General features: G+C 39.9%; 1 protein-coding gene across 1 annotated transcript in view; it reads right to left on the reverse strand.

The window, feature by feature from the left end:
• PKD2 (polycystin 2, transient receptor potential cation channel) overlaps positions 1-18,265 on the reverse strand; it is a 43,753-nt gene that overhangs the window by 14,674 nt on the left and 10,814 nt on the right. The window contains exons 3-9 of the mRNA XM_024203945.3: positions 12,258-12,391; positions 9,967-10,217; positions 8,981-9,205; positions 7,449-7,677; positions 5,240-5,410; positions 2,537-2,718; positions 1,591-1,711 (exon numbers count right to left, since the gene is read on the reverse strand). Coding sequence (XP_024059713.1) covers positions 1,591-1,711; positions 2,537-2,718; positions 5,240-5,410; positions 7,449-7,677; positions 8,981-9,205; positions 9,967-10,217; positions 12,258-12,391 — 1,313 coding nt within the window. The remainder of the gene's footprint in view (positions 1-1,590; positions 1,712-2,536; positions 2,719-5,239; positions 5,411-7,448; positions 7,678-8,980; positions 9,206-9,966; positions 10,218-12,257; positions 12,392-18,265) is intronic.

Genomic DNA, 18,265 nt, shown 5'->3' on the forward strand with positions numbered 1-18,265 from the left:
TGACTTTTACTAAAAATATCCATGATAAAATGAGGAGCCTGGGCAGTTGCGGGTGGGCTGGGAGTTCCAGGGTCCCCCTCCGCTTGCGGCTCCGAAGTTTGGAGCTCCGGGGGTCCCCCCCTGCCACCAGTGGCAGCCGGGAGCTCTAGGGGTCCCCATGGCCATCCACAGGGATCCCCCCACTGCCCACGGTGGCCAGGAGCAGCGGGGGTCCCCCCTGCCGCTGGTGGCAGGGGACCCTGAAGCTCCCAGCTGAGGCTAGCTGAAGTCACGGAGGGCTTTGGAAGTCACGGAATCCGTGACTAAATAGCAACCTTAGTGATGGTATTTGAAAGCATTAATAACAGTATCTAATGAATGGAAAAATATATAAAGGTAGTGGGAGTGGCTTTGAAATTGCTCTCATCACCCAATGTGATTGGTCTGTGGATGAAGCATGCCAAGGGAAAGTTACTACTCATATTAAAAGATTGGTTTTTTTTAAAATCTGGAATAGAATTTTCAAAACCGCTGAAGTCCCTAAATCACTTAAGTCCCATTTTCAAAGTGACTTTGGCATTTAGCAGCTTAAGTTTCACTTAAAGAAAAAAATCAAGGTGACTTTGGCTCCTAAATCCTATGAAAATTTTTACCTTTGCTCTCTCTCCACAAAGCTTTGTAGATTTTCCTTCTAGGGGCTAGGTTGCTACAAGGGAGCCCCAATTAGCTCTAAAATCATTAACACCCCAGTCAAAACAAGTTAGGTCCCATCTTTTCTCTACATCTTATTCAAGAAAGTGTACCACTGCTGCATAAATGTTTTAAAATATTTTAACATATATAGTGTTGTTGGACACACCCAGCAGTTGGAGGAGGAGATCAGAAAGACACTGACTTTTGGACAAGCTTATTTTCATGATGGACATACCACTATCAAAATTAATGCCTTCAATGTCTCTGCAAATTGCTCCGATCTTGCAAAAATTTGTCTGTCAGACTACCAGCAATTGCACCACAAAGTCAAAGCAACTTTCAATAGGTTGTGAACGGTTCTGATCTCACGAATATTGCATCTAACAATGAAAAATGATTTGTGGGGGATGAGTGTCTTTCTTTCACTCCCAACCCCTGAATTCATTAAAAGAATGTGATACGTATTCAGTCCAGTAATAACGGGTACTGCACAGACTCACTTAATGGTAGTCTAACGTTTCAATTCCTTCTTCAGATTACAGTAACATCCAGCCCCTGAACATGAGCACTGTTTATAAATAAAGATGCAGTATGTATGGGGGAGTATTGTAATTCCTCACCATAATGCTGTTGATCTACTTGGGAAGAGCTTATATAGCAAGTCACTGGTTAGATTTCAGAAGATATAAAATATTCTTGAATCAGGAAAACATTTGAAGGGCTGTGGCGGGGGCAGGGAGATGCAATGCAACTTTATTTTGAAAGTGTAGAGATGGGCATCTGTTGAAGGTTAAGTTCCCAGTTGTGTTGTAAGCTTACTGTCACCCAAAAATAATAGGAGTGAGAGATGTAAAGATAAAAGTAACTGAAAACTCAAGTGTGACACCTGCCCCCCTCCATAAACAAAGGCTTACATACCAAAAGAATGAAGAACATAAAGAACACAAAAGTAGTGAAATAAATTGGTCCCAAAATTCTGTTAGCTTCTTCAATCTCTGTAAAGTTAAAGTCTCCCAAAATGATGCGGAACTGAGTAAAGCTTTAAAAACAAAACAAAAACATGTCCAGCTGTTAAAACATTTTTGAATTCTGGCAGCAATTTGTGACATTTCACTCTATTTTGAGCTAAGCATTTTCATTATCGAGTGGGATGGAGGGAAGAGGAAGCGTGGTAGGGGAACTATATTTTTTGAATAATAGTTGCTGTGCAAATTAAATTTTCATGCCCATCACTAATGTCCTCACAGTCACAGTGGAGTAGAACCTAACTGAACTAAATCCAACCTCTCTTTACACATAAGACATTTTAAAATCACCATTACGCTGTACAACTTGGAATAATTACTGTCTATTAAGCAATGTTTAACTATTAGTTACATGTAGTTATCAGGATGTTCTGCAGTTTTTAGGGTACTATGCAATCACTCAGTAACTAAATGTATGTCACTAGTGCAACGTAAAGTAACAAACGGTCAGTGATAAATTCTCAAAACCCTATGACTTCCACCTATTTGAAAGAGTTGCCCATCTCTTCAGATGTTAAGAAAAAAAAGTAGAAGTCTTTATGTTTAATATAATTTTTGTCAGGACATACTTGCAGTTCTTAGGAAAATGACTGAATTTATTATATGCAATTGTCATATTTTGTATTGTAGAGTGACTTTTTTTCAACAAAAGTATATTGAAACAGTTTTTAGAAAGTTTAACCTACAGTTTTTAGAAATCCCATATACCTACAAAAACAGTCAGCTCTATAGAATTTTTATATTTATCTGGGAGCTATAATAAAACCTTCTGTCTTCGATGAGGTAGCTGAGGTCATTTGCTGATGTACTGAAGAACTGTTTTTTATTATTATACTTACACACACTCTTGGAAAGTGCTGAAGTCATCAACTTGAGTGCCAAACACAAGGTAAGCCAGCTGAGCATATGCTAAGAAAATAATGAAAAACATAATAGCAAAGCCAATGACATCTTTGGCACAGCGAGACATGGTGGTGGATAACTGGTTCATTGTTCTGTTGAAGCTGACAAATTTGAAGAGCTGTTTAAAAAAAAAAAAAGAAATAGATGTAAAAACAAGACAGACAACTACTAATGAATGAGCAGCTTTCCAACCTTTCACATGCAAAGTGTATTCAAATCTGATAGCACTTAATATTGAAGACACAGAAAATCAATCTACTTTTATTTTTAGAAATATCCCTTTTACCAAAGCACTCATACTGTACTAGAAATGAGAGGAAAATTCATTGAGGGCGAACCAAATTTCCAATCCTGCTCCACTATATGCGCACGCTGGTTTTATTGCAGTGTTGGGCTACTAATATTAGAACTATTTTGAAGGGGGACAAATATTGAAGCATGCCTTTTTAAGAAACCTCCATACAGGCTTGTTGGGTTTTTTGTTTTCTATTTTAACGCAAAGAAGTAGTCAGGAATTTTCAATTTTTATTTCTTAACCGTCACCATCTCTTGAGTGTAAAAACTGCACATAGTTATGCTTTGTTTTATACTTTATATCATAGTGGTAGAATACACAAGTCACTTGGTAGATTAAGTGTGAATTTGTGTTACTTCCTAAAGCATACAGAGGGAATTCTTTCTCCACTGATCTAATGCTAAAATGCCCATCCATTAGATAGCTTCACCAGTTCACTAACAAAATAGTTTCCTTCTAGAACTCATTACATCTAGAGGACAGAAAGCAAAGACGGACATGGACAGAAAAAACTATCATGGGAGAGCCATTCAAATGCCAAGATTTGGATTTACCAGAGCACTTTAAATAGTCCCATGTAGTATGCATTTATATCTCAAGGTTCCCTCCTCCACATCAAAATACACTGAGTTACTATCAACTTCATTTCCAGAAATTAATAGATCACTAGAATATTTTGGAAGCATAAAATGAGATCATAGGAGAGCCAGGGGAAATTTTATATACTTTATAACCGACTTCCTGCAAGGCGGCGAAGCTGTAATAGAAGTGTCCTATAGCTAGGGGCAATGGAAATCTGTCAAAATAGGGTCCTCCAAAAACAGTGATTCCCAACCCTTTCATTCTGTTACAGCCCCCTGTAGAAGTTCTGTCTGTTACCAGAGGTACAGAAAGCAATGTTGCAGTGGCAGCACTATATGGTGCCACTGGTGGGAAAGGAAAGCTAGGAACATATAGAGTGGCAGCCCCACATGATCCTTCAGAAATCCCTGTGCCCTCCAGATTGGAAATCGCTGCTCTAAAATCTAGTTATCTGAAATGCAGTTCTATTCTGAAAAGTGACTACAAATATAGCACCTTCTTACTCAAGAAATCAGCTCTCTTGGCATATTCAGAGTTATATCGACTAATTTTAAGTAATACAAGTTAAATTGTTACTAGTTTTTACTTCTCTCAGCCCTGCTAAGACTCAGCTGGATTCTATTCTTTCATTCATCAGCAGAATTGTTAACTTTAGTTCTGGTGAGTTGTACATGAGCAAACCCACTGAGGGCTGATTGTGACACCTGTGCAACCCTGAGGGCCTGATTCAGCCCAAATAAACTTTATTACTAGCAATTACGTGTGGAAGGAATAACCCAGCATGACTCTCAGATCCTAGGATAAACTGTCAGGGATGAGAGTTAGGAAAGACTTCTTTTTTCTTGTAAGCCAAGCACACATGATGTGAAAATCACTGAAACCACATTAAACATGGAACCCCAGGGTGTCATTATTAGAGTCTATCCCCGTTTTTAAAAAGTTTCTAGGCCTGTCAGTTGTGAAAATAGTTTCAGCATTAAAAACTGCCAATATTATCTAGCCTTTACCTAGAGAAATTAAAACAGCACAAGCAGAGGTATGAACTTGCTCCATTTTAAAGCTTAGTTATTAAATGGCTACTGGTTCAACGAAGCTAGTCTTCTTATCCTAACATTCCATAGAAATGGTCTGACAGAAAACAGTTTTAAACCAGCTGCCCTAGTTTAAGTCTTGGCTGCTGCTATGTCAGTTTTGACTAAATCATAAAAAGCTAAAAAAGGGAAGAAAACAAAACAAAGTGAAAGGCGACAAGGAAGACTCCAGGAAAGCAAAAGTATCATATTTAACACTAATGAGTACGTAGCCTCAACACAGCAGTCATGGAATCCATGTGTTTTAGAAACTATCCATGTCTTAACATTATAGGACTTTTGTATATGGGTTGATTGATGAAAGGGCAACAGCTCCACCAGGTTGGGAGAGAACAGGAACTAATTAGGGCTAGTGACTTGTCACTGGGTCAAGGAATGACAAGACTAGACTGATTTTTTCATATAATTTATTGTGAGCACTATTAGCATTAGCAATATGCACTGATTCTTTTTTCTAAAATTAGGTTTCAAGATTATAGCCCTGTTTTCACTTGCACATAGTTATGCTTTTGGTCTGAAATTTTCCATGGTTAGCCTCAGCAGAAACGTGAGCAAGCCTGGAATGCATTTGGTTGTTTCCAAGGTGCAGAAACAAATCAAAGATATTTCTTGCAGTTACATTAGCATGTGTGTTAAAGAGCTTCATTCCAATCTGAAGTATTAGGATTTACCTTAATCCAGACAAAAAACACAGTGACAGCAGCAATGTTGTTGAATTGTATTTGCCAGTATGCCAAAGGTTCAAAATTGGGGAAAGCGTTTTGATCTTCCAGCTGCTTCTTCAGTAACATGTCCACTGTTGACCTTCTATACATGTTAATTCCTATAGCTGCTACTGATAGCTGAGTAGAAAAGAAATACATAAACAATAAGAAACACTTGACTGAATAGGTTTTAAATGCCACTACATAAATAGATTACCTCACTGGCCTTTCCAAAAAAAAAAAAGCGCACCATCAGTGCCTACGGACTAGATCCAGCCCACATGACGTTTATTGTGATCTGCAGGACATCCAGAATCAAAGCTTTCATTTAAAATAAAGTTTCTAGCCCTCCTGTGTGCCAAATACCTTCTAAACATGAGCATAGTTTATGGCCTGGTCTACATTGCGGGGGGGGGGGGGGTTTGACGTAAGATACGCAACTTCAGCTACGGGAATAGCGTAGCTGAAGTCAACGTATCTTATTTCGACTTACCTCCCATCCTCACGGCTCGGGATCGACGGCCGCGGCTCCCCCGTCGACTCCGCTACCGCCGCTCACCCTGGTGGAGTTCCAGAGTCGACGGGAGAGCGTTCGGGGATCGATATATCGTGTCTAGACAAGACACGATATATCAATCCCCGATAGATGGATCGCTACCCGCCGATCCGGCGGGTAGTCTGGACGTACCCTAAATCGATGCATTAACATCTGCCTAAGGCTGCAGACAGCCTGATACAATGAATCAGATCAACTACTCTGTCCCTATATTGATCATTTTAGCAGATAGACTGGACAACGGTTTCAGGAGTGAACCCCACTGGGATTGGAAAATGGGAGTTGCTGGAGGGAAGGAAATGCAGAGAAGGGAAAAGAACAGAGGAGATTCACAAAGACCAGGGAGAGAAAGAAGAGGAAGAGAAATTAAGGGCAGGAATAACGGTGGCCTAAAGAGGGAGCAAATTTTCTCACTGAGTGATGAAGCGCCAATAATGCACAGAACAAATAATGACTAACTACATGTTTAGCTACTACCACGATGGTCAACGTCCACCTTTGATCATCATCAAAATCTTTTAATGACATCAGTGAACACGGCACTGTGCATTGTGGGAGCATATAGTCCTGAATTTGTACCCTGGCCCATGGACCATAATTACACATAGAATTCAGCCCTCTCCTCTGCATGAGCTAGAGAACACGGAAACAGAGTCTAGAATAAAAATGCAGAAGCTGCTGGCTCCTGGCACCATGCTCATTTCAATCGTTACATTATTGGCAAATGTTTTTGTATAAAGCAAAGTTGGCAAAACCCCAGCCCAGTGCTCTACATCATGGATTACACAGGAGCCTGAAGTTCAAAACTAAATTTTTCACCCCATACAAAGAGAACATTCTGTCTACTTTATCAGGAAGCCAAACTTGACACGTACTATATGGAAATCATGCTGGTGCAGGCTGTGCTGGGCAATCAACTACACACTCTGGCACTTGGGTCTGGTTGGCAAGTAGCAAGCAATGTCATTCAAAACTTGTTATTAGCTCGCTAAATATCGGAATAAAAACACTAAGATTTGTTAGTATTACTTTGCAAATACACTCAGACACCCACACCCTCTCTCAAAGTGCCCAAAAGTGTTGGCTTTAAAGCAGAGGATGTTGTCATTGGAATGGCACTCAAAAATCATTGCATCAGCTGGTATTTGATGTCCGGAAGTATGGGAGAGCCACGGTAAAGCAGAATTTGTTATAGTTTCCTCTCCTCATGGCAGTCCCTGCAGCTTCAAGAATCATTGGAAGAAAATTATTTCAAAATAGCTTTGTACAGAGGGAAGGAGGTTAAAAACCTGAGAGATGCTAAAAATCCCTCTGTACACAGTAGAATCCTTTCAGATCCTCTCCTAAAGATACCACTGAATAGGAGAATCAAGGAAATTCAGCGAAATATACATAATCCTCTAAATTGTGATACCCTTTCTCACACTGAATAGTACCTTCTGCCGTGAGTAATCTCACTGAAATCATGTAATTAGAATGTGGTTACTGTCTCCTTCAGCACACATTTGTCCCCTATACCCATGCTACTAGTGCTGAGTGCACAGAACACTTCCCGAAAAACGCTTAAAAGAAAGCAGTACAAGAATATCGTAAAGATTCATATCCAGAAGCATTACCCACCACAATGATGAGGATATCAAGACAATTCCAGAGACTCCTGAAGTAATGCAGTTTATGGATGCGAATTTCCAAGATCTCTTCTACAATATAATAAAGGGTAAAGAGACAAAAGGCTATTTCACAGGCTGCCAGGAAGAAATCAAAAGTAGAAATGTAGTGGATAAGCTTCACTGGCTGAAACTGCCAAGATGTAATGAGGCCTCCAGTTGCTGGAAACTCCACTAATAACCTGCATTTTAAAAAAAGAAAACAAAAATAGTATGTTTGAGACCAGACCCTGAAAATTACTTCAGCAGCATAAGCCTGGACTTTTCAAATTTGTCAGCAGGAAGTTTTACAAAAATCTAACAGTAGTAGAAAAACATTTTCATGGGTTTTAATTTTAAAATTTTTTTAGAGCTAAAATTAATAAGGATGGAAATTGTTTGACTTAGAAATTCCTATATGGTAACATTTTAAAGTATGTGCACAATTTTGCACTCAGGTGACACACACAAGATGTTGTATAAAGCAAGACTGTATGTACACAAATCCCTAATTTGCACATAGACATCTTCTGTTGCACTCACACTTTAAACTTTGGTCCCTACTATCTGCAACCTGAGTACCAGGAGATGAAGTTTGTCTGTCTAGTTTCACTTTCCAGGTTAAATGTAATACAAAAAACCTCAACCAGCAATTTTAAAAAATGTTGGCCTTTTCATAATTGTAGGTGCTGTTAATAATACATGTAAGGATTTTTTTGTGTGCAACTATTTTAAGACTCAGCACTGTCCCTTTAGAACAGAGTCACTGATTTCAGATCGTTTTGGTAACTGCATTTATAAATATAATTTAAAGCAAATATTGGGATTTTTTTAAAGTCACGGAAAAATCCTGATTTTTACAAAGCATAGTTATGTAGTACCTCTTTCAGAATATAAACTTCCCATTCCACGTAGCTACATGGTTCCTTAACTCATTAGGATAAATCATCCTCAACATCAAAAAGATGCTCTCATAATCTGACCCAGGCTATACCGCCTTCAGCTACTCTTTTTCAAATGTACAAAGTGTTTCTATATTTGGTAGTGATAGTGGACAGAAATACCGAACACAATGAGAAATTCATACTTTCTTTTCAAACAGGAGTTATTTGGGGGAAAAAAACCTTAAAAAAAAAACAAAAAACACATTTGACATTTCAAAATTGTCAGTTAGAAGGAAGTAGTACACAAGAGAAAGGTGGCTCGGCTCTGTGGACGTGCTGGACAGGATATTCAGGTGTCTTTTCTAGTGACTCCCCGAGGGCAGTAGATGCTAACCAACTCCAAGGGCTATCCAAATGTAAGCATTTGGGATGAAAATCATCAGCCATACAAATAACTCTTCCTTTTGCTGAAACGTTCCAAGAGGCTCTCACTTCACCTACATAAGAAGATTCAGTGCATATTGATCAATTTCCATAATACAAAATAAAGCAGATCCCATATCTACTGTTTGTGCAATGTCATTTGAGAGAACATACATGCTATCCAAAGTTTTATAAATACCTGACAATACAGAATAGATTGATGTTCGCATTGTACACAGAGAAATCAATAAAGGCTGCTCTGGTCCCTCTATCCAGCCACAAGTGTTTCTTAAGGTTAGCAATCTGTGCGGCTGTCTCCTCTCTGCTTCGTGACAGATCCTGATAATAACCAGCCCCACTGTATGAGGCAATCAACCCCCAGTGGCTGCTCCCATTCAAATCTTGTTCATTGGTGTAAGTCCAACTAGTTTAAGACAGCAAGGGAAGAATACATTAATTACTCTTTTCATATGTAACAGCATATATACAAAAGCTTGATCACGTAAATTATAGCAATTGGGATTTTTTTTTAAGAGATATTAATAAGAAAGTTGTGGTATCTGTAACCTGGAAAGAAGCACTAGAGGGTCTCTTGATATTAACAGACAAAATTAATAGTAAAGATAGATAATGACAAGTCACAGTAAATTAACTATGTCTTGACAACAGAATACTCTCAATTGGCACAGGGAGTTGTATTCTCTTAGTGAAACGAAAAGCAGCATTTTCATATAATAATTTACAAACACCACTGTGAGGGAGACAAGTAGTATTTCCACTTTGTGCATGGCGAAGACAATTTAACCAAAGACTCACAGTGAGTAAGCAGTAAAATCCAGAATTAGAAGTCGAGACTTCTGGCTTCAACTGTCATGCTTAGATCACGTTGCATTTCTGGGCAATGGAAATACCGGTTTGTAGCAGACTTGGATGTACCTAAGCCAGTAAGGCCAAGAACAGAGTCTTCTACAGAACCAATAGACTGATTTCATACAGGTGGAAGAAACTAATTAGAGTTGACAACTGTTTTAGATTTAACAGTGAAGGAAGAGTTTACATGCAGAACACGCAATAATTAAGATGTTGCTTTTGGCAGGTATCAGATATCACTGGAGAATCAGCTAAAAACGCCCACAGAATTGCAGAACACACACTTGGCTATGTGGATGTGAGAGAAATACATACGCTGTTCCATTCCGGAGCCCAAAAGGAGCAGTATCTTCATTAGCAACAGAATAAACGTCATAGCATTCTTTAATTTCATCTTTTAAATCCTCAGGTATTGAGCATGACCCATTTCTCACTTTCACCTGCCGAACACGAGGCACCCCCAAAAGCAGATTCTCGTAATAAATGAAACTTTTGTTTTCTGCCATGGTTTTATTGTTGTACCACATCTCCCAGTACAGACCATCCAGCAAAGGGCCTTCTGTGAACTGAGGAGGAAGAAAGAATGTTAGGGATGCTAAGTTCATTCAGAGCCAACACTCAGTAGTTTTATACACCTCCACTCCTGCCAAGGATGTGTTTTATATTGTGATTGTTAGTTTTTGTCTATTAACAGAAAAAATTCTTGCTACATAAAATTACTTAGCAAAAAGTCCTCTGGCTAACTAAGTGTTGATGGGTTCCAAGGGAATTTTCCCAACCCACCATGATCAGAAGTATGATAACTATGCTACGTTCACTGGGCAAAGGATTAAAAAGAGGAAGAATGAAGGATTCTGAGTTTTTAGAAATGGAGCGATCCTCTGTGGCCATGTCTGCACTAGGGAAAACATTCCCACTAAAGCTACCATGAATTCAGCTACATGCAGTTCTCTTCTTCACTCATATTTATGCTCTTTGCAGTTGAGAGTCATTAAATCACTGTTCTGCATGTTTGATACAAAAATCTATGTGGCTGCTTGAGTTACAAAAATAAGAAATATGAAACTTAAAATATATCAAAGTGACTTATGAAAAATTATTCGTAGGCTTAAATCGGTAAAATTTCCTAAAGTGCCCAAATGACTTAGGAGCTTGTCTTTTTTCAAATTTGACTTTGGCACTTAGGCGCCTAAGAGCCTTTAAAAGTCAATGGAACTTAGGAGCTTAAGTGCAAAAGTAATTTTAAAATTTTTTACTCAGTCTACAGACTAGCGTGTTTTCTGGGAGATGGGAGGAATACAAAATAATTTTGGTATATTGAAATATTCTAATTATTTTTAGTACATTAACTGCTCCTGAATACACAGTGCAAGAATTAGTACATAGGGTTGCTATGTGTCATGCTTGGGCAGACTGCTACAGCCACACCCTGCCGATGCAAGACTACTGCACCGGCACATTGCAGGACTAGGACTGATAATGGCTCAGAAGGAGTGAAAGGTCAGTGATCAGCAAACAAAGGCCCAAATGTAGCAAAGAATTATGCATGTAGTTAGCCTGAAACACAAGTAGTACAGTAGAACCTCAGAGTTACGAACATTGTGGGAATGGAGGTTGTTCGTAACTCTGAACAAAACGTTATGGTTGTTCTTTCAAAAGTTTACAACTGAACATTGACTTAATACAGCTTTAAAACATTATTATGCAGAAGAAAAATGCTTTTAACATCTTAATTTAAATGAAACAAGCACAGAAACAATTTCCTTATCCTGTCAAATCTTTTTTTAAACGTTCTCTTTTTTAGTAGTTTACATTTAACACAGTACTGTACTGTATTTGTTTTTTTCTTTTTTTTTGTCTCTGCTGCTGCCTGATTGTGTACTTCTGGTTCCAAATGAGGTGTGTGGTTGACCGGTCAGTTCGTAACTCTGAGGTTCTATTGTACCAATGAAATCAACAGGACTCCTAATAACAACACTTGATATAACACACATCAGCAACTCTACAGGTGTGTCACCTATTAGGTCAGTAATGTCCAGGCCTGATAAGTAACTGTATTAGTATATCAGAACCAAATATATTCTCTCTCGGGACCTGAACTAAGATTTAAATCCACATTCTAGAAGTGAATCTAGCAAGTGTTAATCCATTGTGACATCTAGATTCCTAAATTCAACACTTGTAATGGATTGCATTTAGTAACTGTGGCCTTGTCTACACTACAAAGATTTGCTGGTGTAGTATACCAGCAAACCCTCCTAGTGTAGATGCAGCTTATAGTGACAAAAGAATGTTTTTGCTCATATAGCTTATTCCAGTTTGCTGAACAAAATAAGCTTCAGTAGCAAAGCACTTAATTGCACTCTGTGTATACTGTGTCTACACTAGAGCTTTTGCCAGAATAAAAATGTAGTTACAAACAAAAAAAATTATTACATCCCCAGGCAACATTGCTGTACAGTACTGGCAAAAATGTAGACCAGACCTAAGAGCATTTGTTGATTACAATGGCAAATTTAAGAGATATTTACAGATTAAAGTTGAGAGTCCAGAGGGGGAAAAATAACGAATTTATAGTGACAATAAGATAATTTTTTTCCCTTCACCTTCCAGAAGTCCTCCATGGTGGATAAGGTTTTGAAATTGTTTTTCTCCATTTTCGATAAAGGCGTTTCCAGGAAGAGCTGTGACATTACCCTAGTGTAATAGTACATACTGGAACTCACCATCCCATAAGTCACTGCAGGAGACATTTTTTGGTAGGGAGGAGAAAAAGAGGGAACCACGTTTAAAACGCTTATTTCAAAAACATCCAATTGTATTTTACACAGAAATGTTAACATTTCTAAATAGGAGAAAACATAAGGCAAGCTTTTCCCTATCACCAAGCCCCCAATAATCACCATTAATCACTCCGACGTGATTTTGTGCTATGTTTACGCAGCAATTAAAAACCCGTGGCTGGCTGTGCCAGCTGAATTGGGCTCATGGGGCTAGGGCTAAGGGGCGGTTTAACTGAGGTGTAGACATTGGGGCTCGGGCTGGAGCCCCGACTCTAGGACCCTGAGAGGTGGGAGAGTCCCAGAGCTCGGGCTGCAATCCAAGCCAGCTGGCATGGGCCAGTTGCAGGTGGCTAACTGCAGTGTAGACCTACCCTTAGGCTAGGTCTACACTACAGCGGGGGGTCGACCTAAGATACGCAACTTCAGCTACGTGAATAGCATAGCTGAAGTTGCGTATTTTAGGTCGACCTACCTGGCTGTGAGGACGGCGGCAAGACGACTGCTGTCGCGCCGCCGTCGACTCCGCTGCCGCCTCTTGCCGCGGTGGATTTCCGGAGTCGACGGCAGAGCGATCAGGGATCGATTTTATCGCGTCTTCACTAGACGCGATAAGTCGATCCCCAATAGATCGATTGCTACCCGCCGATCCGGCGGGTAGTGAAGACGTGCCCTTAGTGTAAAAAGAATACAGAATAGACATGTCAATCAGCTTTAAAATACTCAATGTTAAAACTCCACTTTCTTGAGTTACCTGTAATTATAAATAATAAGCTATTTATTATTAAACTTCTAAAATAATAATTGGCAAGAAAAAGGATATGTGCAGTAACTTTAAAAGATCTTTTAATTAGAAAACCCTGAATACGGATTTAGTTTTTGCTCCTATTGGACCAAGTCCTTGGCTGAGAACCACATAGCACAAGTTATAGTGGGATGGAAAGATGACTTTGGTTTCTTTGATCCTTGGGTCACGGAATTCAGGACCAATCCCTAGTCAAAAGTTAGAGCAGCCCACCGCAGGGATGGAAGTGGCATAGGATTCTCTAAATCAGGCCTACACCACTAGAATCATCTCCTTTGAACCAGGCTAATCCTTCAAATGCTGGATATGCTAGCTCCGTCAGATTCTGCTACTAGCATAGCACAGAACAGCTGAAAGACTGCCAAATTTTATAGATTCATAGATTCTAGGACTGGAAGGGATTGCAGGAGTTGTGTTCCATCACCTTCGAACATTTGACGTTTCCCTGTAGTAAGGCTGTGCTGTGGCTCCTGCCCATTGCATTTCTCCCATCGCAGAGTGATACCAATGTGACCCCTAGTCAGTTTTACCCTCTACTTCTACAAGCCATACTGGAGTTGCTAAGTGTAGTAGTAGTATCAGATGCAGTGTTCTCGAACACTGCAGACTATTCACAGAGGAGGCAATGGTCACTGGCTGCTCGTAGACATACTGCTTCCTCTATGCACCATTAGGAACGGACATTGAAAATGACCAAATTCATGATTCAACAATGTATTTAAGCATTTAAGTAATCCCATCCCTATTCAGCAAAGCACTTGAGCACATGCTTACTCATGCAGTTATATGCTTTGCTGCATAGGGATAGGATTACTCATACACAAAGTTAAGCACACTTAAATGCACCGCTGCATCAGGGCCTAAGAGTGCATCCGTTGCTTCTCCTCACTCCTTTAAAATAGGGCCACGTGCACAAGCAGCAGCATAGGTGCCATTCTGGAGGGATGAGGCAGGTGGAAGGGTGAGGCAAGGAAGGCCCAAAACCACCAGAAAAGCTCAAATGAGGAGAAGACAGAGGAAAGGAACAGGATATCTAATAGCAGGGCATATCAGGAAAGGTGGGATTGGCCCCTCGCTTATAGTACAATAGCATCTTTCCAGTTGGAGTGAACAGGGCACAGCCACCAGAAAAGACTGACACAACAGAGAATTAGGCCCCCAACTTAAAGACTGCATCAACACAACAACTATAACCATAAGCCCATTGGGAGATCCAGTTATAGCATAGTTAAAGTTAATGGGTGGACAGTACCTAACCCGGTTACAGGGACACTGTTAAACCCCTGGAAAGTCCAATACCACAGCCCATTTTGAGGGATGGAATTAGGTCCAGGCTATATACCAATTTTTAACCTTGTTGTGGTGACAGAGTCCTTTGACAACTATATAGTATAATCAGAGTTAAGAAAAGTTAAACTCCCCTATAAATAAGACTATTTATTTTCTTTAAATAAAGAACAAGAACTATTTCTTCAAGCTTTTCTTCTATGTTGTATGGTGAGTGTATGAATTGCTAATGCAGGACACTGACCTTCAGTCAATTTATTAATTTAAAAATACTAGTACATATGAAATGCTCTCTCTTTCTTTTCTTGTACTGAAAAATGACCATCCAAATTATGCCAAACAATAACTGCAGGACATACTGAACTGTGAAAACTCAAGAGCAAACTGCTGGGGGGGGGGGGGAGACGACAAATATGTTTAAAATGCCTTTTTAACTGAAACAAAGGGCTATACTAATTTTCAAAATACTGTAGTTCCCCTCTCCTCCATTAAAAAAACAATTTGAAAGCGTAGTTAAATGGTCTGCAGGCAAAAACATTTTATGCGAGTTTGCATCAAGTTATTCAGCTGATGGATCTGTTAACATTTATGTCTTCTAGCAGTGCTAAAATTCTACAGGGAAATAAACTGTAGATCTACATCAAGGCCTTGTATATCCTGGCTTCTCTTTTTTTTTATTTTATTTTATTTTATTAAATCTCTCACTGTTGCATTTCCACTGGTGCTAGTATTGAAAGTCCACTGGGGTTTTTGCCACTATCATCTAGACTAATTCTGAGTAGGGTTAGATGACACAGTGATACAAATGCTGGTACCACATTTACACTACTTCACCTGACATACTAATGGTATGGTACTAGTGGTACTAAAAATTTAAGAAAAATACCAGAGTAGATAAAGAAGTCATACTTGGTCTCAAAGCTACAACTTTATATTTTAGTTTAAAATTCATTGGCATTTTATTTGAGGCACTGAAAATATTAAATTGAGGATTTATTGCCAGTGCTAAAAATAAAGAGCATAAAAAATATGCCAGCTTTCCAGAATTATATTAACCGGCAGCAAGTAATTGTTTTGCTAGGCAAGTAAAAGATTTGTTTTATCACCACCACCAGGAGGAAAGTCGGTGAATAGATTTTATGTTTAGGCTGGCAAATTTTCATGATTGTTTTGCAAGGCTGAAGTCTGGAGCAGAACAAGGACCCCCCCGTTTGCCTGCATTATGTTTGAACCACTAGACCATATGAAAAACCAAGTATCTGTTTTAGCCATTGCACATGCTATATTTGAATGAGCTACTTTGTGTGTAACAGTATTAGAAATGAAACTCTAAAAAGATTATTTTTGGAGAGATTTTATTTAAAAAAAATTATATTCAGAACCTCTAATAATTCCAAGCACTATGTAATACCATACTTATATTATTTCCCACAACCTTGGTCAGCTGCCTATGTGGCAGGAAGGTGTGAAAATCCTTAAAAAAGTTATTTTGCCTCAATAACTAAGAGGAATCTGTACTTGAGTTTATTCTACAAACTAGATCATGGTGTATTAATAAAAACCTAAAATACTTTTGTTAAAAGTTAAAAAAAAAATCTTTAACATTTTCAGTGTTTAGATAAAGGAATGTTTTTACTTCTGATGCTTCCATTGTAAAAGCACAATATGCTAACAGCACAAACTCTAATCTAGAAGACCTCCCAGTATGTATTCTGAATATGGTTCTAGGGTTCTAAAATATCCTACATTGCACACACAAAAAGTACTCATTAATCTTCCCCCCAAGGGATAACCCCTAAAATGAACTAAGATTCTCTCTGTGTGGGTGTGATATATTATGTGCAGTGTTGTTATAGCCATGTGTGATGAAGAGGGAATTTCTCATAGCACTTTGGATGCTGCATGTTTGACCAGGTGGTGGGGAAAGGGTGATTATTATTTGCAGAGATCCCAGCGTCACTGTTGCTAGCTGCCTGCCCCTCTTCCCCCCACCCCCTCCGAGAACCCAGAAGACAGTGCGTGGACATCTGGGTGTCTAGCAAATAATGAACATGGACTGCTGTCCCCCCCTTGCAGGAAGCCAGCCAGTTCGGACCAGCTGGAGAACAAAGAGCTAAGGTGGATGGTCAGGTGACCATGTCTGCCTGGTAAGAGGAACAAAGGACTGAAGAAGAGCAGGTTGGGTTAGTTAAGTGTGGTCTGCTGGAAGTAGGGGCACTTGTGGACTGGAAGAGGGCCCTGGGCTCTAGTCAGACTCAGTTGGACTTGGCTGCAACTTTTCCACTCTCTATGCTAACTGAAGAACTGCTTATGCGGTATTCCAGAAATTTTACAAATCCTTCTGTTTTACAGTGCTATCTGAGAGTCACTCTAGACTAAAGAGGTCAGGATTGCATTTCTCCCTTTGGTTGTGCAAGTCTGCCCCCGGGTCCAGTTTAAGTGGATTCACTGAGGGGAGCTCTCAGAGTGAGGGCTGGTCTATACTTAGCCGCTAGTTCGGCGGCTGGAAATCGAACTTCCTGGTTCGATTTATCGCGTCTGGTCTGGACGCGATAAATCGAACCAGGAAGTGCTCGCCGTCGACTGCGGTACTCCAGCTCAACGAGAGGAGTACCGCGGAGTCGACGGGGAGCCTGCCTGCCGCGTGTGGACCGCGTCTGAACCGCGGTAAGTTCGAAGTAAGGTATGTCGAATTCAGCTACGTTATTCACGTACCTGAATTTGCGTACCTTACTTCGACTTGGGGGGTAAGTGTAGACCAAGCCTTAGGCAGGCATGCTGAACGCTCAGAAGTGCGGTCCTAGGAGGCACTGAAGCCACGGGGCTTACCCCAGTGAGAGAGTGTAACCCAAAGGGGGGTTAACACTCTAAAGGGGCCCTCCCTGGGACTGATACAGAGCCGTGCGAAAGCACCGGACTTGTGGTAACTGTGACACCATGTTGGTTCCAGACTAGAGAGACAATGTGGGTGAGGTATCATCGTTTACTGCAACAACTTCTGTTGGTGAGAGAGAAGTTTTCAAGTTACACAGAGCTGAAGAGGACCTGAAGAGCAGCTTTTTGTAAGCTCAAAAGCTTGTCTCTCTCACCAACAGAAGTTGGCTCAATAAAAGATATTACCTCACCCACCTTGTCCATCATGTATTAGAACTTCCAATATCTGCCTCTTTGGATTTCTTTACCTTTACTTTTATGTAAAAGTAAAGGTAAACTCCCCTATAAATAAGACTGATATCTGAGCATCTACTCACTATCTTGTGCCCATGTTTAATACCACATACTTTACCCAAGATTTACATCTGTGTATTAGCATGCATGAGGCTGCAAGCCTGTTTAGGACACTCAATGTTATGTGCATATGGAGAGAGAGTCAAAAATGTTAAAGAGGCTACCACCGCCAGTCTTTCAACCACTACAGGAACTTTTACGCTTAAGGATATCTGGTGTTGTCTTAGTTGATAAAAATCATACCTTTTCAGACACTTTCTAAACTTTAATTTTTGACTGTGATCAATAGCTCATGCCTTTCACTATTCGATGGCGTCAGATACACAGGATTTGTGCTATGCACCAGCTTTTAAACAGTCCCTTGGAGGAACCCTTTCAGCATGCCAGAACCTGAAAGGGGCCCCAATTCTTCCACAAGGGTAGGGCACATGGCCTCAATGCCTTTAGGACTGAGGGAAGGTTAACACTTAAAACACTGCATGGGCACAGCTGTACTGATGCACCTGCACCGCTG

Source organism: Terrapene carolina, unplaced genomic scaffold (assembly GCF_002925995.2).
Source record: "Terrapene carolina triunguis isolate 2854851 unplaced genomic scaffold, T_m_triunguis-2.0 Scaffold789, whole genome shotgun sequence".
In the NCBI taxonomy this organism is placed as follows: Eukaryota; Metazoa; Chordata; order Testudines; family Emydidae; genus Terrapene; species Terrapene triunguis.